Source organism: Lepisma saccharinum, chromosome 7, assembly GCF_977018435.1.
Source record: "Lepisma saccharinum chromosome 7, izLepSacc3.1, whole genome shotgun sequence".
Taxonomy (NCBI): Eukaryota; Metazoa; Arthropoda; class Insecta; order Zygentoma; family Lepismatidae; genus Lepisma; species Lepisma saccharinum.
In genome coordinates, this window is record NC_139235.1 from 28,922,527 (window position 1) to 28,940,843 (window position 18,317).

Sequence of the window (18,317 nt, forward strand, 5' to 3'; positions counted from 1 at the left end):
ATAAGCTATTGCATATAACTAGCTAAGGATATTCACACCTCCAGAAATGTTAACTTGAATGGTAAGTAGATAGGTTGAGGTACACAATGAAGATTGTGTGGCTGTCATAAACTTCCAGAAGTAACAATTTTCATTTTTGACAAAGCACCTTTATGAAATCAGTAAGTATATGTTCAGATTTTTTTCCCCTTACAGGCCTCAGATTTTTGTCATGTTTTTATCCTAGCTTATTTCTCCACACCAAATTAAATTTCCTATCTTCTGTGAATGCTATGATGATGCTGTCATTTGTCATGTAAATGCATAGAAAACCTAAGGCATATTTTTTAGCAAATTCACTGTATGACAGCATATTTTTGTCATTTTTGAGGTATGTTTTCTGTACATTTCACTGAGGAAAATCACACTTGAATTGGTAATGCAAAGAAATTCTGTATACTTCCATCTCCATTCAATAAATTATGAATTAGTGAGGGGAGGAACCTGGATTTACCAGGAATGTGCCATAAAAGAATTACATCAAAAGGTTGCTTTTGCACTTTAATGTTATGTCAACGATGGATAACTCCTGTATTTCCCAATGTTTGATATGTTCGTTCGATTTTTCAATATTTTTTTACAAAAAAAAAATGGAAAATTTAGGATAAAATGCATACATATTCCTACAATGCTCATAGAAAATCAGCCCTCATAATTGATTCTAAAACTTTTGAAAACACTGGAATGCATTCTCAATTATGCAATTACTTGGACCATAATAACTTAATTTGCAAATCACAGTTTGGTTTCAGGAAGGGTAAGTCAACAATTGATGCCATGGACTCTCTAGTCAAAAGTGTACTTAAGGCTTTTGAAACTAAGAACTTTGCTCAGGCCTCTTTCTGTGACCTGAGCAGGGCGTTTGATTGTGTAGACCACACTTCACTTTTAAAAAAGATTAAATACTATGGCATTGGTGGTACAGATCTTAAACTATTTCATTCATACCTTCAGAACCGTAAACAAATTGTAGAATGCTGATTGGTACACTCCTAAGTTAGCCGGTATGAAATGTAGGGTTTTATTATACTTAGATTTATTTAAGAGGGATAAGACAGACAAATGCATACATATTCCTACAATGCTCTTAGAAAATCAGCCCTCATTCACAAACTCCCACAATTACCTACGGAAAATCAATATTCTGCCATTAATAGAGAAGTTGGCAACGGTTCCGAATGTTGAATGATATTCTTTTCTTTTTTCTTTCTTTTTCATTTTTGCAAATTTTATAGATGTATTAGAAAGTAGTTTGGAATACTGGAAACAACATGTGAAGGTAAGTTTGAAGCAATGAAGAAATGAATTAATACTGTTAAATTCTACACAAAGTATTATTTACCCGAGATACTTCGATTTTTAAAGGAGCTTACACAAGTAGCTGTGATTTGCAGCAAATAATCATTCTTGGTTTCCGGTTATGTAAGACATGGAGTTTTAGCAGATTTTCATCAAGGTTCGAAGGGAGTTTTGTGCTTGAGACTGGATGTTTTGTTCACTTAGAGATATTGTTATAATGCTAAGAACCCTAAACCTGACTAACCCAACCTTACAACGAAAGTATTTAGGAATGTTTTATTAATTCTAAGAGCCTTAAATCTAACCTAAACCGTAACATACCAATCACCTATTTGTATCAAAGACAAGCAAAACATTCATTTTAGGAATATGTGTGTATTTTTGCCCTTAAAATTTCGTAAAATATTATTTACCAAGAAAAACCTAACCTTCAATATGTTGCAATATATATATACTCCCAAACAATCATGTAGGTATGTGTGGAAGGGAAAAATCGTTCTTCACACGAGATGCAGCAAGAAATCACTAAAACTATAAAGAATGTGTGGTAACGATGTGTTAATACAGATAAAAAAATCGAGCCGTGTAAAAAATACCATTGCACCATTAATTTTGAATTAAACGATCGGAACTTGGACCGAGAAGTTACCACATATTTGAAACAAATCTCTTCATAATAAATTTGAAAGAAACAACCCTCCCTCTCCCTGTCTTCTATGCAGTTAAGAAAACTACTATTACATCTTTAAAAAATATTGGTCTGGATATTCATAACATTGTACAACTTTTTCTTCCTTTTTTAAGTCTTGACGTTATTAGCTAATTTGGTAAGTGCATAGATTTGTTTTATTTTTTCTTCCGAAAAATCCTCATGGAGTGCCACTCACATACATGAATATTATTTATTCGAATAAACTCACTATTTATTTTTCCGTGCAGTTTTACATTTAAGATCAATTTCGACATTTGGGCAACTTTATAAGACAGTAAACAAACCACAATCGATTTTTAGGAAGATCGATCGATTCTTCACGACTCTCGATTTCAATTCTCGCCATCTGATTGGTTCTTTGGGTGTAGCCTCTACGACAAACTTGTTTTGAGTGCATCACAGACTATATTCTCAGTCGTTAGCGAGAACTCGTAAGCCATCGAAGTCGGCACTCGTTAACGACCAGTCAGGACTACGATTTTCTCTCCGATCACGAGTTGGGGAGATAACGAAATGGTCGTTTCCGTGCTCACGTATTGAGAGTCGGGACTAAGCACCCAGGTACCTTACATCACAATGTCCTCAGCGCCTCTCGTGCCGTGGATCGACAATGCCGTCTGGAACCCGCAACCTTGGTCCTACGTGTCCAACCTGTATCTACCATACTCGGATCGCATGGGATTCTGGGAACGTTTCCACAACACCTACTTCTCCCTCCTTATGCGGTTCTCGCGCGAAGTCCTCTACTTCAGAGACATGGACTCCATTATCAGGCGCCATCTTGGTGACGATGTTCCCTCCTTGTCAGAGCTAGAGCGTCGACTACCCACGGCCTAATCTACCCACCATAATTCCACTCGCTGCGACCCACTGCAGGCCACCAAAGGCTCTACCAAAGGTAAGAGAATTTCAACTTGGATCACTAGCCTAAATGTGTTTATAACAGGCCAATGTCAAGTCTCCTATGTAGAAATATGTTTCCTGAAGGCCCTTGCAAAGACTAAGCAGGTATACCACATATAATAATCATAATATTAATTATCTCTTTCACTCTTATTGAAACGCTCTCTCTCCTTTCGACTCAACTTCTATTCTCTCATCGTCTCTCTAGGAAGAGATAGAAGTAGTACGTGAAGACTTGAAGCAGAAGAGAGGAGATGAATATCGTAAGGAGAGGGAAGGAGGCGAAGATCGAAAGGAGAGGAAATTTAAAAGTGGTGAAGTGTTAAATCGTGCCCGATGGGACCTATTGGATTTCGAGGTCGCGATCGCCCAATGGTGTTCACAACGTTCGAAGCCCCACAGCTCGATATTGGATGCTAATGGCAACAGAGGGCGCAGCGAGAGGTATCCGAATGTGATACGTCCGAACGAGACGTAGTCGGATGGCAAAACCGAAGCATGCAGCACAAGTGTTGACATAAAAACAAACCAATGGCTATTCCTAAACAAAGCAAGCATTACATTATACTTACAGCAACACTTGTTAAAGCTGACTTTTCGGTAGAAAGGGACGCAAGCAATTTCCGATAGTGAGAAGGAAGTGGCAAATGACAAATTCGGTTGCATGACATCACCTTCCATTAGTTCTCGTCACCACGTTATACGAGCATCATTGTCTATGCATTCTGTAAGAGTGTCCACCTAGTTGATCGCCCTAAACGCTTTATAACGACGAAGAAGTTCGCCTTTGATCTTGCTGGCGCACACTTTTGTGATCGCTGTGGCGCGTCATTTTTCATTCATTGCTCATGGTGCAAGTTAAAAGGTGTGTTTTGAACCATTTGTAAACGTCGATCATACAGTCCGTAGAAGGTTACGTTCTACATCTCGAGTGCAATTATTACCCCTCGTTCCCCTATGCACATACATTAGCAGCTACGATTTTTTTGTCAGCATGTTTAGACATTGCACTTGCGAACTCAAAGTCAAATAGGTCCCTTGTTAGTGTGTCGTTCATTTTAACCATATTTGTGCTGCTTTGATAATTTTTCAGTCAACTTAAGAAACAATATTTCTTCCCATTTTCAGGAATTGTCCGATTTCGTGGAGTCTTCTGGAGACGCAGGGTTCATCCTGTTCTCCATGGGCTCCGTTGTCCCTCCGCAAGATTTCCCCCCGCACATCCTACAGGAGATCGTGAAGGCGTTCGGGAGCATCCCCCAGAAAGTCCTGTGGAAGTGGAGCGGCAGTCCTCCTGAAGGAGTCACGAAGAACGTGAAGCTGCAGAACTGGCTACCACAGCAAGATGTACTAGGCGAGATATCCTGTCGCTTCTGTTTCTTGATCGTTTAGCATTATTCAGGGTGTTCTCACGAGGACTTCAATGAAGCACACACCCTAGCCCTACATGCCTTCCCAAACAGACCATTAGGCTCCCATGTGGGATAAGGACAGACCTGGGACACGAGGTAAGATACCGATACTCCTACAATGAATGTAGGGGTCAAGTACTCAAGGCTGTAACGATGCGTTCAACGCGCAGTGGGTCTTGATTGCTCGTTTAATTGGCGCTTTCGAACTGCACTAGGTGACGTCACTTCCGACAAGACCATACTTCAGGTCTGCTCTTTGTACCTTTCGGGCACAGCCTCTCTCTTTCTTCTATTTCTCCATCTATCTTCTCTCTCTCTCTCTTCCTTCCAAGTTATTTGTTTCTCTTTCTTTATTTCTAGTCGCACATTTTTAAAGTATGAAACTTCATAGATTGGATGTGAATGTTTCTCTTTCTCTCTGTCCAGGCCACCCGAAGATCCGAGCGTTCATAACTCATGGGGGCCTACAAAGCACGCAGGAAGCAATCTACCACAGAGTCCCTGTCGTCGGAATCCCGATGTTCGCCGATCAGGGCTTCAACATTGCTCGCGCCAAGAGGGACGGCACTGGAGAAATGCTGGAATTTGGAGAAATCACCGCCGACAAGCTCCTGGAAGCCCTGGACAAGGTCGCCAATGATACCAGGTTGGTTATTCCTTCGATCTTATCTTATTTGGTGTCACAAGAATTCTTAAACACGTGTTTGCGTGCATCAGTGACGGCACCAGACAGGGGCGTGACTAGGCTGAATTATTTGAGCCGGTAATTTTACATATGTGTATATCTCAAATTATATACTGCTTTCTTTGAATTAATAACATTCATTACATTATACACATAATTTGTTTTATATTCAGTTTATAATAATTAGAAAAAAGGGAACAGATTCTGATCTACGTACAAAGTTTAATTTACTAATATGGAGAATCTTGATAATAATAAAGTAAATTTTCCTCTAAGTTAGGGATAATTTTCGAGCGTACGTGGAACTTTCGGATGGGCCAGTGCCCTCGACACGTCTTAGCGACGAGGAGGGGTAGGTGAGGAGTCTCCCTCGTGATTGGCCAGGCCAGTCCGCTTTCCTTATCACCTTCTCTCCCATCAAGGGCAAAAAGTAGACAAACAAACCCTCTGTTAGCCCAAATATGCAATCGTGCACGATATTTAGAGGTACGTTAAATATGATAGCAAATAACCCCCTCCCCCCACACATATCATTCTGATTTCTGGTGCTGTCACTTGTGTACAATCACAGACACTTCTGGGTTGTAACAGTACTATTGACTTTCAGTGAGATTGTTCCAACCCAAAAAGGTCCGTGATTGGACATAAATAATTGCTGATAAGAAAATAAATCAGCAAGAACTATGAAATTCCAACAAAAGCCTTCCTTTTATTATTTTCCTTACTATCCTTCAGTAAGCTGTTGTTGCTTGTTTTACTGTTTAAAAATAACTCTTGTTACGAGAGTTCACTTGTGTTCGATATCTTAATTAATACATTAAACACGTCCTTCAATATTTCCGTTGTTTTTATAGTTGTTTCCTCACCTGTTACTTTGCGATTTCTTTCAAAATATTGAGGAAGTGTTTTATTTGTTTACTGTCTGCTGTAGGCTATAATACTGAAGAATATTTTGTACCATAAATTGTCATTTTTAGAAATGTATTCTTCATGTAAACAGAACAATCTTAATTTAATCCTTGCAGTAATGTAGGCCTACGTGATGGACCCATCTTCAACTTTGTCTGACTCCTTTGTTGTAGATGTGTCATTCTCGTAGATATGTCATACTCTCGGAATGCTTACAGTGTTGATTTTGTTGGTGACTGTTCGTAACATTGTGCTACAATATTTTCACCTGTAGCAACAGAAACATGCCTACCTGAACAATATTCAACGTGTGAATATCTCGTCGAGGTGAATGTACGGCGTTTGGAAAATGTTCCGCATGTAAATCAACATCATCACTGTAATTGCGATTGTGTTTCCACCAAATCTGAACAACAACACGCTCTTCCGTGTATAACTTTCTGTTCATTGTACGTAAAGCTCGGCTGGACCTTTAACGATGCCAGCGAAGCCGTTTTCAAATTTACGTTTCCTTTCGAAAAACAGCTACGATATTCAAAATTCAGAAAAATTAAAATTATTTCTGCTTAGAATTCTTTCTTGAGCATTCACGTAAATCTTCGTGTGGTTTGCTTCAGCTGTTGCTTAGATATTGGCAATAGTTCAAAAGGCTTACTTGGCCACGACTATGTACAACAATAGCTACTGGTTAATGATTATTTGGCGATTGTTGTTGTGAAGTTTCGTTTCCCTGACTTCCATTGGTATTGGCTGGTTCACTGGCTCTATTCTGGCAGTTTGAATTCTGTCCCTTGGCTTTGGAGTACGTCTTGTGCTGAGTCTGAGGCCCTTACAACAACCGAAGGACTTCTTGCAAGGAAGGTGTTACAAGTTCTGGTGGTGGACTATCCGAGTATGCTGAAGACTTCAGGATTGATTATGTTTTAATGCTGATCCAGAATTTTCCAACTTCTTCGGCGATGGCGTCTTGCAGAGGTTCAAGCTCCAGGTCCTCCAGGATCTGTTAGTTTCATCGGCTGTTCCCGCTAATTCTTCTCGCTGCATTGTTTCAGACTTGTAGTTTATGCAGGTTGGATTTGGCTATGTTGTGCCACGCTAGGATGACATAGAGTATTGCTAGTCGTACCATGACTTTGTAGATCCTCATGCTGGTTTCCAATGATAGATCCAGGTTTCTGAAGATGTAGAACTGTCCTCCTAGCCTCTGGTAGCCTTTATGCTGATCTCCTTGATGTGTTTTCTAACGTCAGGCCGAGGTATCAGGCGGTATACCACTCACTAACAAGATAATCTGAAATAGCTAGTCAACGAAGGCGAGTAACTGCTAGTGTAAACTATCTTATGGGACACGTACTTCCTAGAAATTCTTACTCCGAAGAGTGATAGAGTAATAATCTTCTTTCTGCATGGGAGGGGATTACTTTTGTTTTAGTTGTCGCTAGTGTGTATTCATTTGCTCTTTGTAGCATTATTGTTTTCGACATCTGGTGTTCGCATCACTTAATCTGTCCCCACCCACATCCAAATACCTTCCTACAAAAGCAATTAAGAACTAGTTCATTAGATATTCATGTGATATGTTTTAGAAAAAATCTTGAGGCCAACACCTCTTACATTCTACTCACCGTCTAGCAAAAGCTGAACTCATTTTAATTTTGTTAATAAACCATGTGCATAGCCGCACCCAGTGTCTCTACATTGGATATCTGGAAGGGCAACATCAAGAATATGTGGAGCTATACTTCCATATCTTGTGCCTTTATGATATGTTGTAATTCACAGGTAGAGGTATCTCCTTTTTAACGGATATGAGACCATTAATAAATTAATCATCAAATTGCACATGAACTTAGATTTTCTATTACGTATATCTCACACGAAGACAGAACTGTTGTATTTATTATTTCCAATATGTTGTAAAAATTTAAGATGTCTTGGAACGGGGACCACCGGCTCCTTAATTTCATTCGTAATTGTTCAGTCTCTTCGATATTTCATTTCTTTTCTTTCCAGCTACAGGGAGAACATGGAGAGAAGATCGCGAGTGATGAAAGACAAGCCAGTGGACCCTGTGCAACTGAGCGTCTATTGGGCAGAGTACGTCATTCGACACCAGGGAGCACGGCACCTGCGTTCGGCAGCGCTCGACCTCAGCTGGTACGAGATTTACCTCCTAGATGTCGTTGGTGTGTCGCTGATAGCATTGGCTGTAGTGTTCTACGTGCTGTGCAAAATTGTTCGTTTGATTGCAAGAGTTGTAAGGCACAAAAAGACTCAAGACAAGAAGTCTAAACAGAACTAAGATTGTTAAGATCAGTGTGCGTGTGTGTATGTAAGTGTTCAAATGTAGTGTGTATTAATAAATTTGTGAATATGTACAAGATATGTTTAATAATAATACCTGAAATATTACTCCGATAAGTATATTTAAACCCTGAATTGATTTGTATGACCGTAGTCAGGTAGAGGCTTACTGAACCAAGGCTCCAAACGTCACTTTGAAAGTTTTCCAGATTTCACTACTCTCAAATTCAATTTTTTTAGAAATAAAATCTAACCAATTGTTATAGATTTTGAGGGTGCTGAATTCGAACAAGACATTAACTGCTATTGGTTGGTTCATGTTTGTTTCTATGTTCTACAAGGGGATTTATGCACGACGTGATTTATCGATAATGACAATAAGGATTTTATTATCGATTACTCACATCTGTCGTGCATAAATCTCATTGTTTCGAAAATTTTCTTTCGTAACATTTGCTTCCCCATGGTCTGCATAGGTACAAAGTTTCACCACAATCGGATTCCTGGAACCAACTCCAGAGAGATCTGAATAGTGCATCTTTAGTTATGGCCACGTCAGTAGCGTACGCAGGATTTCATCAAGGGGGGTGTTATTTCGAAAACTTTCTACAAATTCACATTACCATTGTTTTATTATACTTTAATTAATTAATAATAAAAATTAATTAATAATTCTTATAATTAATTAATTAATTTAATTACTACTAATAATTACTACTAATGAAACTGCTATTTATGAAAGATATAAAAAAAATATTACATTTCTTTTGTTTCTTTGTTACAAAATAATTGTCTAGTCAACGGTTATTTGTATATGATAAGTGAGACATTTTAAGTGTGAAGAAAATCCATAAAACAAGCAAATATATTAAATTTATTGAAATAATCGAAATATGAAACTCATTCAAGGAGTCGCGCTGGTCTAGTCTGACAACTTCGTGGGATATCCAGTTTCGATTTCCGGAATTGATCCAGCCTTGTCTCCGCACCCAGCCTCATAGCAATGGGTACCTGACAGCAACCCTGGGGGATGAAGGCTGCCGGAGCATGGTGCTGATCACATCAGATGCAAAATAGTTCGAGATCGAGAATCTTTGGGGCCCACCACACCACTACGTGTGCCTTCATGGCAGGGTGCTATATGCAGGGGGGAATTTACATTACCTTTACCTATGGAACTCGCCCAGGATGATGATGAAGCGCGAGAATACATGTTGCTAAAGTTTATAGACATTCCAACACATTTATCACTTCTAGGTGATTCACAAAGCATTTCTTCAACACTATTTAATGATGTGGATGTAGATTCAGTATCACTTGAGAGTTCACAAGGGGATGTGAAATCAGTAACGGGAAGAACGTTTGCAATAAGGTCGGCACACTGCGACGAAGCAAGGAATTTTCACAATTCTCGCGACAGTCACTGCGCGAATTTTTGCAAAAAGAATTGCAAAATTGAACTATGCGGCCACTTAGATTGTGTTTGCAATGTTGTGTCTTTCTTCATGCTGCATGGGAATAATAATTCAAATTATTATTATTATTATTATTATTATTACTGTCGCAAATCTTTAACTGTGATAAATTAGCCATTTTTATTTTTTTTCTACAGCATTTTCCATAATATTTCAAAAGCTCAAGGGGGGGGTTTTAAACCCGGTAACCCCCCCCCTTGCGTACGCCACTGGCGCCACGTGGTATGTAGAATAGCTATATGACAAAATTAATCGTCCGGACACCGTACTTAGAGAAAATGAAAATCATGTGTCTGATGAGAAAGAACTTTCCATCCTGAAGGAAGAATTCGCGCAAGCACTGAGGATAATGAAGAACAAGGGTGTATTGATGAGCGCTCTATCGAACTAATCAAGTTCCTAGGAGGGAAAGGAGAAAGAAATCTTTGAGAAAGAAGATTGGACGAAGACTTCACGACGAATGTAGACCCTCTACAGAAGAAATGTAACTCTAAAAAAATGCTCTGAACCAAAAACGACCAGCCTGATATCTTATTCGGCTAAAATTGTGCGAATACTAAATACATGCTAATGCGCTAAAGTTGATACAGAGTTAGGACAACAGTTTGGTTTCAGAAAGGTAAAAGGTACGTACAGTCATGGGAAAAAGTTCTTCCCCATAAGGCTTTAATAGGAGCAAGTAATACAGGAGGGTAGGCAACACATATTGCACCCTTCGATGATCGGGTGATTTTGCCTGTCTTAACACCGAGAAATGTGTTCCACGCGAAGGTCAACATGACAGGAAAGCAAAGAGGGTCACGTGACTATTGGTTACGTGGAGTGTTGTGCTTCTCCACGTCCCCAGTTCTTGATCCACATTGCAGAAAAAGTAGAGCTGCATGCAATATATGAAAATAGGTTGTTTTCAACTACACGCTTAATTATGATTTTCCCAATTGTAAATCTATCAGACGTGTCTCCCGATTTAATCGGGACAGTCTTTTACTTTGAATTCCTGTTCGTCATAGGCATAACTTGACGGGAGCAGAAAGAGCATTTGTAACCCCCGCCCCCGAATGTTCTGTACATCAACTATTTTCTTCATTTCGACTTTTTTTGTTAAGGTGTCCAAATTACCCCGTTTTCTCCTCGACGATAGAGTAAGTTATAAAACTGTAAATAACTATGCAAGAAATAAGCGCCACCTTGTCATCGACCTGCGACTTCTTTACGACCTCCAAGTATCGTCCATCGTCCCGTTATCTGACAAAATACACAATTGTGCAAGTGTTTGTTATTTTATTTTCGGAATAACCACTGTTAAAGGTGGTCTTGAAAGCAAAGTTTTTCTTTGTCTAACTTATCATGAACAATTATCCCTCAGGACTCTTGACATACTTGCTTAACCTGTTCTGTTCCAAATACGTCTCAACAACCCGATATGGATGTTCCCTACATCCTTTCGACCAAACCACCTCTTCTTTTATGTGCGCCGCTCCTGTGCCTATAGGTATGTTTGACAATCTTTCCATAGTGTTTTGGTTCACTGCAGGCACCAGTCATGTTCATCAGCAAGCAAGGGTTGGTGGTCTGTGTCCTGCTTCAGCAAGCGATTTGTGCTGTCAGTGGTGCTAGGATACTGGCTGTGTTTTCATTTGCCACAACTTCCCATCTCATCTATTTCAGGCCAATACTGGAAGGTCTGTCCGAGAGGGGTCATGAAGTCGTGTTCATCGCTCCTATTCCACTGCCCGTGGACTCTGCGAAGTCCAAGATAAAGCAACATGTCCCACAGGGATGGCTAGAAGCGATCAAGAAGCCCTTTCCAAATGTTGTCGAGATGAGGCTCAATGGCAGAGGGAACTGCATTTGGTTCACCCTGCCAGCAGTTGGAAAAGCTGCCTGTGAATTCCTTCTGGGTACCAAAATCGTCAAGCACATCTTGTCATCGGATAAGAAATTCGATCTGATGCTCACGGGAAGCATTGTGAACGAATGCGCCTTCCCGTTCTCCTACAAGCTCCAGGTACCTTACATCACAATGTCCTCAGCGCCTCTCGTGCCGTGGATCGACAATGCCGTCTGGAACCCGCAACCTTGGTCCTACGTGTCCAACCTGTATCTACCATACTCGGATCGCATGGGATTCTGGGAACGTTTCCACAACACCTACTTCTCTCTCCTTATGCGGTTCTCGCGCGAAGTCCTCTACTTCAGAGACATGGACTCCATTATCAGGCTCCATCTTGGTGACGATGTTCCCTCCTTGTCAGAGCTAGAGAAGAATGCTAGCCTTGTTTTTGTCAACAGTGATCCGAGCGTCGATTACCCACGGCCTAATCTACCCACCATAATTCCACTCGCTGCGACCCACTGCAGGCCACCAAAGGCTCTACCAAAGGTAAGCGAATTTCAACTTGGATCACTAGCCTAAATGTGTTTATAACAGGCCAATGTCAAGTCTCCTATGTAGAAATATGTTTCCTGAAGGCCCTTGCAAAGACTAAGCAGGTATACCACACATAATAATCATAATATTAATTATCTCTTTCACTCTTATTGAAACGCTCTCTCTCCTTTCGACTCAACTTCTATTCTCTCATCGTCTCTCTAGGAAGAGATAGAAGTAGTACGTGAAGACTTGAAGCAGAGGAGAGGAGATGAATATCGTAAGGAGAGGGAAGGAGGCGAAGATCGAAAGGAGAGGAAATTTAAAAGTGGTGAAGTGTTAAATCGTGCCCGATGGGACCTATTGGATTTCGAGGTCGCGATCGCCCAATGGTGTTCACAACGTTCGAAGCCCCACAGCTCGATATTGGATGCTAATGGCAACAGAGGGCGCAGCGAGAGGTATCCGAATGTGATACGTCCGAACGAGACGTAGTCGGATGGCAAAACCGAAGCATGCAGCACAAGTGTTGACATAAAAACAAACCAATGGCTATTCCTAAACAAAGCAAGCATTACATTATACTTACAGCAACACTTGTTAAAGCTGACTTTTCGGTAGAAAGGGACGCAAGCAATTTCCGATAGTGAGAAGGAAGTGGCAAATGACAAATTCGGTTGCATGACATCACCTTCCATTAGTTCTCGTCACCACGTTATACGAGCATCATTGTCTATGCATTCTGTAAGAGTGTCCACCTAGTTGATCGCCCTAAACGCTTTATAACGACGAAGAAGTTCGCCTTTGATCTTGCTGGCGCACACTTTTGTGATCGCTGTGGCGCGTCATTTTTCATTCATTGCTCATGGTGCAAGTTAAAAGGTGTGTTTTGAACCATTTGTAAACGTCGATCATACAGTCCGTAGAAGGTTACGTTCTACATCTCGAGTGCAATTATTACCCCTCGTTCCCCTATGCACATACATTAGCAGCTACGATTTTTTTGTCAGCATGTTTAGACATTGCACTTGCGAACTCAAAGTCAAATAGGTCCCTTGTTAGTGTGTCGTTCATTTTAACCATATTTGTGCTGCTTTGATAATTTTTCAGTCAACTTAAGAAACAATATTTCTTCCCATTTTCAGGAATTGTCCGATTTCGTGGAGTCTTCTGGAGACGCAGGGTTCATCCTGTTCTCCATGGGCTCCGTTGTCCCTCCGCAAGATTTCCCCCCGCACATCCTACAGGAGATCGTGAAGGCGTTCGGGAGCATCCCCCAGAAAGTCCTGTGGAAGTGGAGCGGCAGTCCTCCTGAAGGAGTCACGAAGAACGTGAAGCTGCAGAACTGGCTACCACAGCAAGATGTACTAGGCGAGATATCCTGTCGCTTCTGTTTCTTGATCGTTTAGCATTATTCAGGGTGTTCTCACGAGGACTTCAATGAAGCACACACCCTAGCCCTACATGCCTTCCCAAACAGACCATTAGGCTCCCATGTGGGATAAGGACAGACCTGGGACACGAGGTAAGATACCGATACTCCTACAATGAATGTAGGGGTCAAGTACTCAAGGCTGTAACGATGCGTTCAACGCGCAGTGGGTCTTGATTGCTCGTTTAATTGGCGCTTTCGAACTGCACTAGGTGACGTCACTTCCGACAAGACCATACTTCAGGTCTGCTCTTTGTACCTTTCGGGCACAGCCTCTCTCTTTCTTCTATTTCTCCATCTATCTTCTCTCTCTCTCTCTTCCTTCCAAGTTATTTGTTTCTCTTTCTTTATTTCTAGTCGCACATTTTTAAAGTATGAAACTTCATAGATTGGATGTGAATGTTTCTCTTTCTCTCTGTCCAGGCCACCCGAAGATCCGAGCGTTCATAACTCATGGGGGCCTACAAAGCACGCAGGAAGCAATCTACCACAGAGTCCCTGTCGTCGGAATCCCGATGTTCGCCGATCAGGGCTTCAACATTGCTCGCGCCAAGAGGGACGGCACTGGAGAAATGCTGGAATTTGGAGAAATCACCGCCGACAAGCTCCTGGAAGCCCTGGACAAGGTCGCCAATGATACCAGGTTGGTTATTCCTTCGATCTTATCTTATTTGGTGTCACAAGAATTCTTAAACACGTGTTTGCGTGCATCAGTGACGGCACCAGACAGGGGCGTGACTAGGCTGAATTATTTGAGCCGGTAATTTTACATATGTGTATATCTCAAATTATATACTGCTTTCTTTGAATTAATAACATTCATTACATTATACACATAATTTGTTTTATATTCAGTTTATAATAATTAGAAAAAAGGGAACAGATTCTGATCTACGTACAAAGTTTAATTTACTAATATGGAGAATCTTGATAATAATAAAGTAAATTTTCCTCTAAGTTAGGGATAATTTTCGAGCGTACGTGGAACTTTCGGATGGGCCAGTGCCCTCGACACGTCTTAGCGACGAGGAGGGGTAGGTGAGGAGTCTCCCTCGTGATTGGCCAGGCCAGTCCGCTTTCCTTATCACCTTCTCTCCCATCAAGGGCAAAAAGTAGACAAACAAACCCTCTGTTAGCCCAAATATGCAATCGTGCACGATATTTAGAGGTACGTTAAATATGATAGCAAATAACCCCCTCCCCCCACACATATCATTCTGATTTCTGGTGCTGTCACTTGTGTACAATCACAGACACTTCTGGGTTGTAACAGTACTATTGACTTTCAGTGAGATTGTTCCAACCCAAAAAGGTCCGTGATTGGACATAAATAATTGCTGATAAGAAAATAAATCAGCAAGAACTATGAAATTCCAACAAAAGCCTTCCTTTTATTATTTTCCTTACTATCCTTCAGTAAGCTGTTGTTGCTTGTTTTACTGTTTAAAAATAACTCTTGTTACGAGAGTTCACTTGTGTTCGATATCTTAATTAATACATTAAACACGTCCTTCAATATTTCCGTTGTTTTTATAGTTGTTTCCTCACCTGTTACTTTGCGATTTCTTTCAAAATATTGAGGAAGTGTTTTATTTGTTTACTGTCTGCTGTAGGCTATAATACTGAAGAATATTTTGTACCATAAATTGTCATTTTTAGAAATGTATTCTTCATGTAAACAGAACAATCTTAATTTAATCCTTGCAGTAATGTAGGCCTACGTGATGGACCCATCTTCAACTTTGTCTGACTCCTTTGTTGTAGATGTGTCATTCTCGTAGATATGTCATACTCTCGGAATGCTTACAGTGTTGATTTTGTTGGTGACTGTTCGTAACATTGTGCTACAATATTTTCACCTGTAGCAACAGAAACATGCCTACCTGAACAATATTCAACGTGTGAATATCTCGTCGAGGTGAATGTACGGCGTTTGGAAAATGTTCCGCATGTAAATCAACATCATCACTGTAATTGCGATTGTGTTTCCACCAAATCTGAACAACAACACGCTCTTCCGTGTATAACTTTCTGTTCATTGTACGTAAAGCTCGGCTGGACCTTTAACGATGCCAGCGAAGCCGTTTTCAAATTTACGTTTCCTTTCGAAAAACAGCTACGATATTCAAAATTCAGAAAAATTAAAATTATTTCTGCTTAGAATTCTTTCTTGAGCATTCACGTAAATCTTCGTGTGGTTTGCTTCAGCTGTTGCTTAGATATTGGCAATAGTTCAAAAGGCTTACTTGGCCACGACTATGTACAACAATAGCTACTGGTTAATGATTATTTGGCGATTGTTGTTGTGAAGTTTCGTTTCCCTGACTTCCATTGGTATTGGCTGGTTCACTGGCTCTATTCTGGCAGTTTGAATTCTGTCCCTTGGCTTTGGAGTACGTCTTGTGCTGAGTCTGAGGCCCTTACAACAACCGAAGGACTTCTTGCAAGGAAGGTGTTACAAGTTCTGGTGGTGGACTATCCGAGTATGCTGAAGACTTCAGGATTGATTATGTTTTAATGCTGATCCAGAATTTTCCAACTTCTTCGGCGATGGCGTCTTGCAGAGGTTCAAGCTCCAGGTCCTCCAGGATCTGTTAGTTTCATCGGCTGTTCCCGCTAATTCTTCTCGCTGCATTGTTTCAGACTTGTAGTTTATGCAGGTTGGATTTGGCTATGTTGTGCCACGCTAGGATGACATAGAGTATTGCTAGTCGTACCATGACTTTGTAGATCCTCATGCTGGTTTCCAATGATAGATCCAGGTTTCTGAAGATGTAGAACTGTCCTCCTAGCCTCTGGTAGCCTTTATGCTGATCTCCTTGATGTGTTTTCTAACGTCAGGCCGAGGTATCAGGCGGTATACCACTCACTAACAAGATAATCTGAAATAGCTAGTCAACGAAGGCGAGTAACTGCTAGTGTAAACTATCTTATGGGACACGTACTTCCTAGAAATTCTTACTCCGAAGAGTGATAGAGTAATAATCTTCTTTCTGCATGGGAGGGGATTACTTTTGTTTTAGTTGTCGCTAGTGTGTATTCATTTGCTCTTTGTAGCATTATTGTTTTCGACATCTGGTGTTCGCATCACTTAATCTGTCCCCACCCACATCCAAATACCTTCCTACAAAAGCAATTAAGAACTAGTTCATTAGATATTCATGTGATATGTTTTAGAAAAAATCTTGAGGCCAACACCTCTTACATTCTACTCACCGTCTAGCAAAAGCTGAACTCATTTTAATTTTGTTAATAAACCATGTGCATAGCCGCACCCAGTGTCTCTACATTGGATATCTGGAAGGGCAACATCAAGAATATGTGGAGCTATACTTCCATATCTTGTGCCTTTATGATATGTTGTAATTCACAGGTAGAGGTATCTCCTTTTTAACGGATATGAGACCATTAATAAATTAATCATCAAATTGCACATGAACTTAGATTTTCTATTACGTATATCTCACACGAAGACAGAACTGTTGTATTTATTATTTCCAATATGTTGTAAAAATTTAAGATGTCTTGGAACGGGGACCACCGGCTCCTTAATTTCATTCGTAATTGTTCAGTCTCTTCGATATTTCATTTCTTTTCTTTCCAGCTACAGGGAGAACATGGAGAGAAGATCGCGAGTGATGAAAGACAAGCCAGTGGACCCTGTGCAACTGAGCGTCTATTGGGCAGAGTACGTCATTCGACACCAGGGAGCACGGCACCTGCGTTCGGCAGCGCTCGACCTCAGCTGGTACGAGATTTACCTCCTAGATGTCGTTGGTGTGTCGCTGATAGCATTGGCTGTAGTGTTCTACGTGCTGTGCAAAATTGTTCGTTTGATTGCAAGAGTTGTAAGGCACAAAAAGACTCAAGACAAGAAGTCTAAACAGAACTAAGATTGTTAAGATCAGTGTGCGTGTGTGTATGTAAGTGTTCAAATGTAGTGTGTATTAGTAGTGCAGTGGCACCGGTTCTGAAACCGAAAATGAGGCTCGGTGAGGCTCGCCTTAATGGATTTCTCTCGTAAGGCATGAGCCTCATTTTCTCGCAGTGTTGCCAACCTCGTACTCGAAAAAATCACCAAGTTTTTATCTTGGTCTAACGTAACCTAAAGCAAGGAGCTGGCAACACTGCTTGAGGTCGAAAATGAGGCTCGGTGAGGCTCGCAGTGTTGCCAACCTCTTACTCGAAAAGTCACCAAGGTTTTTATTTGGTCTAACCTAACTTAAAGAGTAGAGCAGGTGGCCCGGTTCGGAAACCGAAAATGGGGCTCGGTGGGGCTCGCAGTGTTGCCAGCTCCTCACCCAAAAAAAATCACCAAGGTTGTTTTTGGGTATAACCTAACCTCAAGCAAGGAGCTGGCAATGCTGCTTGAGGCTTGTTCTGCAGTGTTGCCAACTCCTCACTCGAAAAAAATCACCAAGGTTTTTGTTTTTGGGTCTAATGTAACCTAAAGCAAGGAGCTGGCAATGCTGCTTGAGGCTTGTTCTGCAGTATTACCAACCAACTCCTCACTCGAAAAAATCACCAAGGTTTTTTGTTTTTGGGTCTAATGTAACCTCAAGCAAGAAGCTGGCAATACTGCTTGAGGCTTGCCTTAATGGTTTGCTCTTGTAAGGCTGCGTCCGAATCGACAGCAGATGTCACCTAAAACACTGTTCCATCCGGGAACTCAACCAACCTCCGTTGTCCGAATTTGCGGCAGACGTGGAGTCGGCGGGGAGAGCAGAAAGGCGCGACAGATGCACGCTTGAACTCGCCGTGACGCTGCGCTTGGCA

The 18,317-nt window shown here is 41.0% G+C and overlaps 2 protein-coding genes across 2 annotated transcripts; both read left to right on the forward strand.

Moving 5' to 3' along the window:
- The first annotated feature begins 2,869 nt into the window (after positions 1–2,869).
- Positions 2,870–8,356, forward strand: LOC145990398 (UDP-glucuronosyltransferase 2B7-like). Its single transcript, XM_083126094.1, has 4 exons — positions 2,870–2,948; positions 4,082–4,307; positions 4,792–5,011; positions 7,973–8,356. The coding sequence occupies exons 2-4, from the start codon at positions 4,136–4,138 to the stop codon at positions 8,259–8,261; spliced, it is 681 nt and encodes a 226-aa protein (XP_082982220.1). The 5' UTR covers positions 2,870–2,948; positions 4,082–4,135; the 3' UTR covers positions 8,262–8,356.
- A 2,925-nt stretch (positions 8,357–11,281) lies between these two features.
- On the forward strand, positions 11,282–17,483 carry LOC145990399 (UDP-glycosyltransferase UGT5-like). The gene is made up of 4 exons (XM_083126095.1): positions 11,282–12,121; positions 13,255–13,480; positions 13,965–14,184; positions 17,146–17,483. The coding sequence occupies exons 1-4, from the start codon at positions 11,282–11,284 to the stop codon at positions 17,432–17,434; spliced, it is 1,575 nt and encodes a 524-aa protein (XP_082982221.1). The 3' UTR covers positions 17,435–17,483.
- Positions 17,484–18,317: the final 834 nt, after the last annotated feature.

Excerpts from the sequence above, each read along its gene's own strand:
- LOC145990398 (XM_083126094.1), top strand. The coding sequence starts at position 4,136 with ATGGGCTCCGTTGTCCCTCCGCAAGATTTCCCCCCGCACATCCTACAG. Across the intron at positions 4,308-4,791 it reads ACCACAGCAAGATGTACTAG|GCCACCCGAAGATCCGAGCG; the intron begins GCGAGATATCCT and ends CTCTCTGTCCAG. Across the intron at positions 5,012-7,972 it reads AAGGTCGCCAATGATACCAG|CTACAGGGAGAACATGGAGA; the intron begins GTTGGTTATTCC and ends TTTTCTTTCCAG.
- LOC145990399 (XM_083126095.1), top strand. The coding sequence starts at position 11,282 with ATGTTCATCAGCAAGCAAGGGTTGGTGGTCTGTGTCCTGCTTCAGCAA. Across the intron at positions 12,122-13,254 it reads CACCAAAGGCTCTACCAAAG|GAATTGTCCGATTTCGTGGA; the intron begins GTAAGCGAATTT and ends TCCCATTTTCAG. Across the intron at positions 13,481-13,964 it reads ACCACAGCAAGATGTACTAG|GCCACCCGAAGATCCGAGCG; the intron begins GCGAGATATCCT and ends CTCTCTGTCCAG.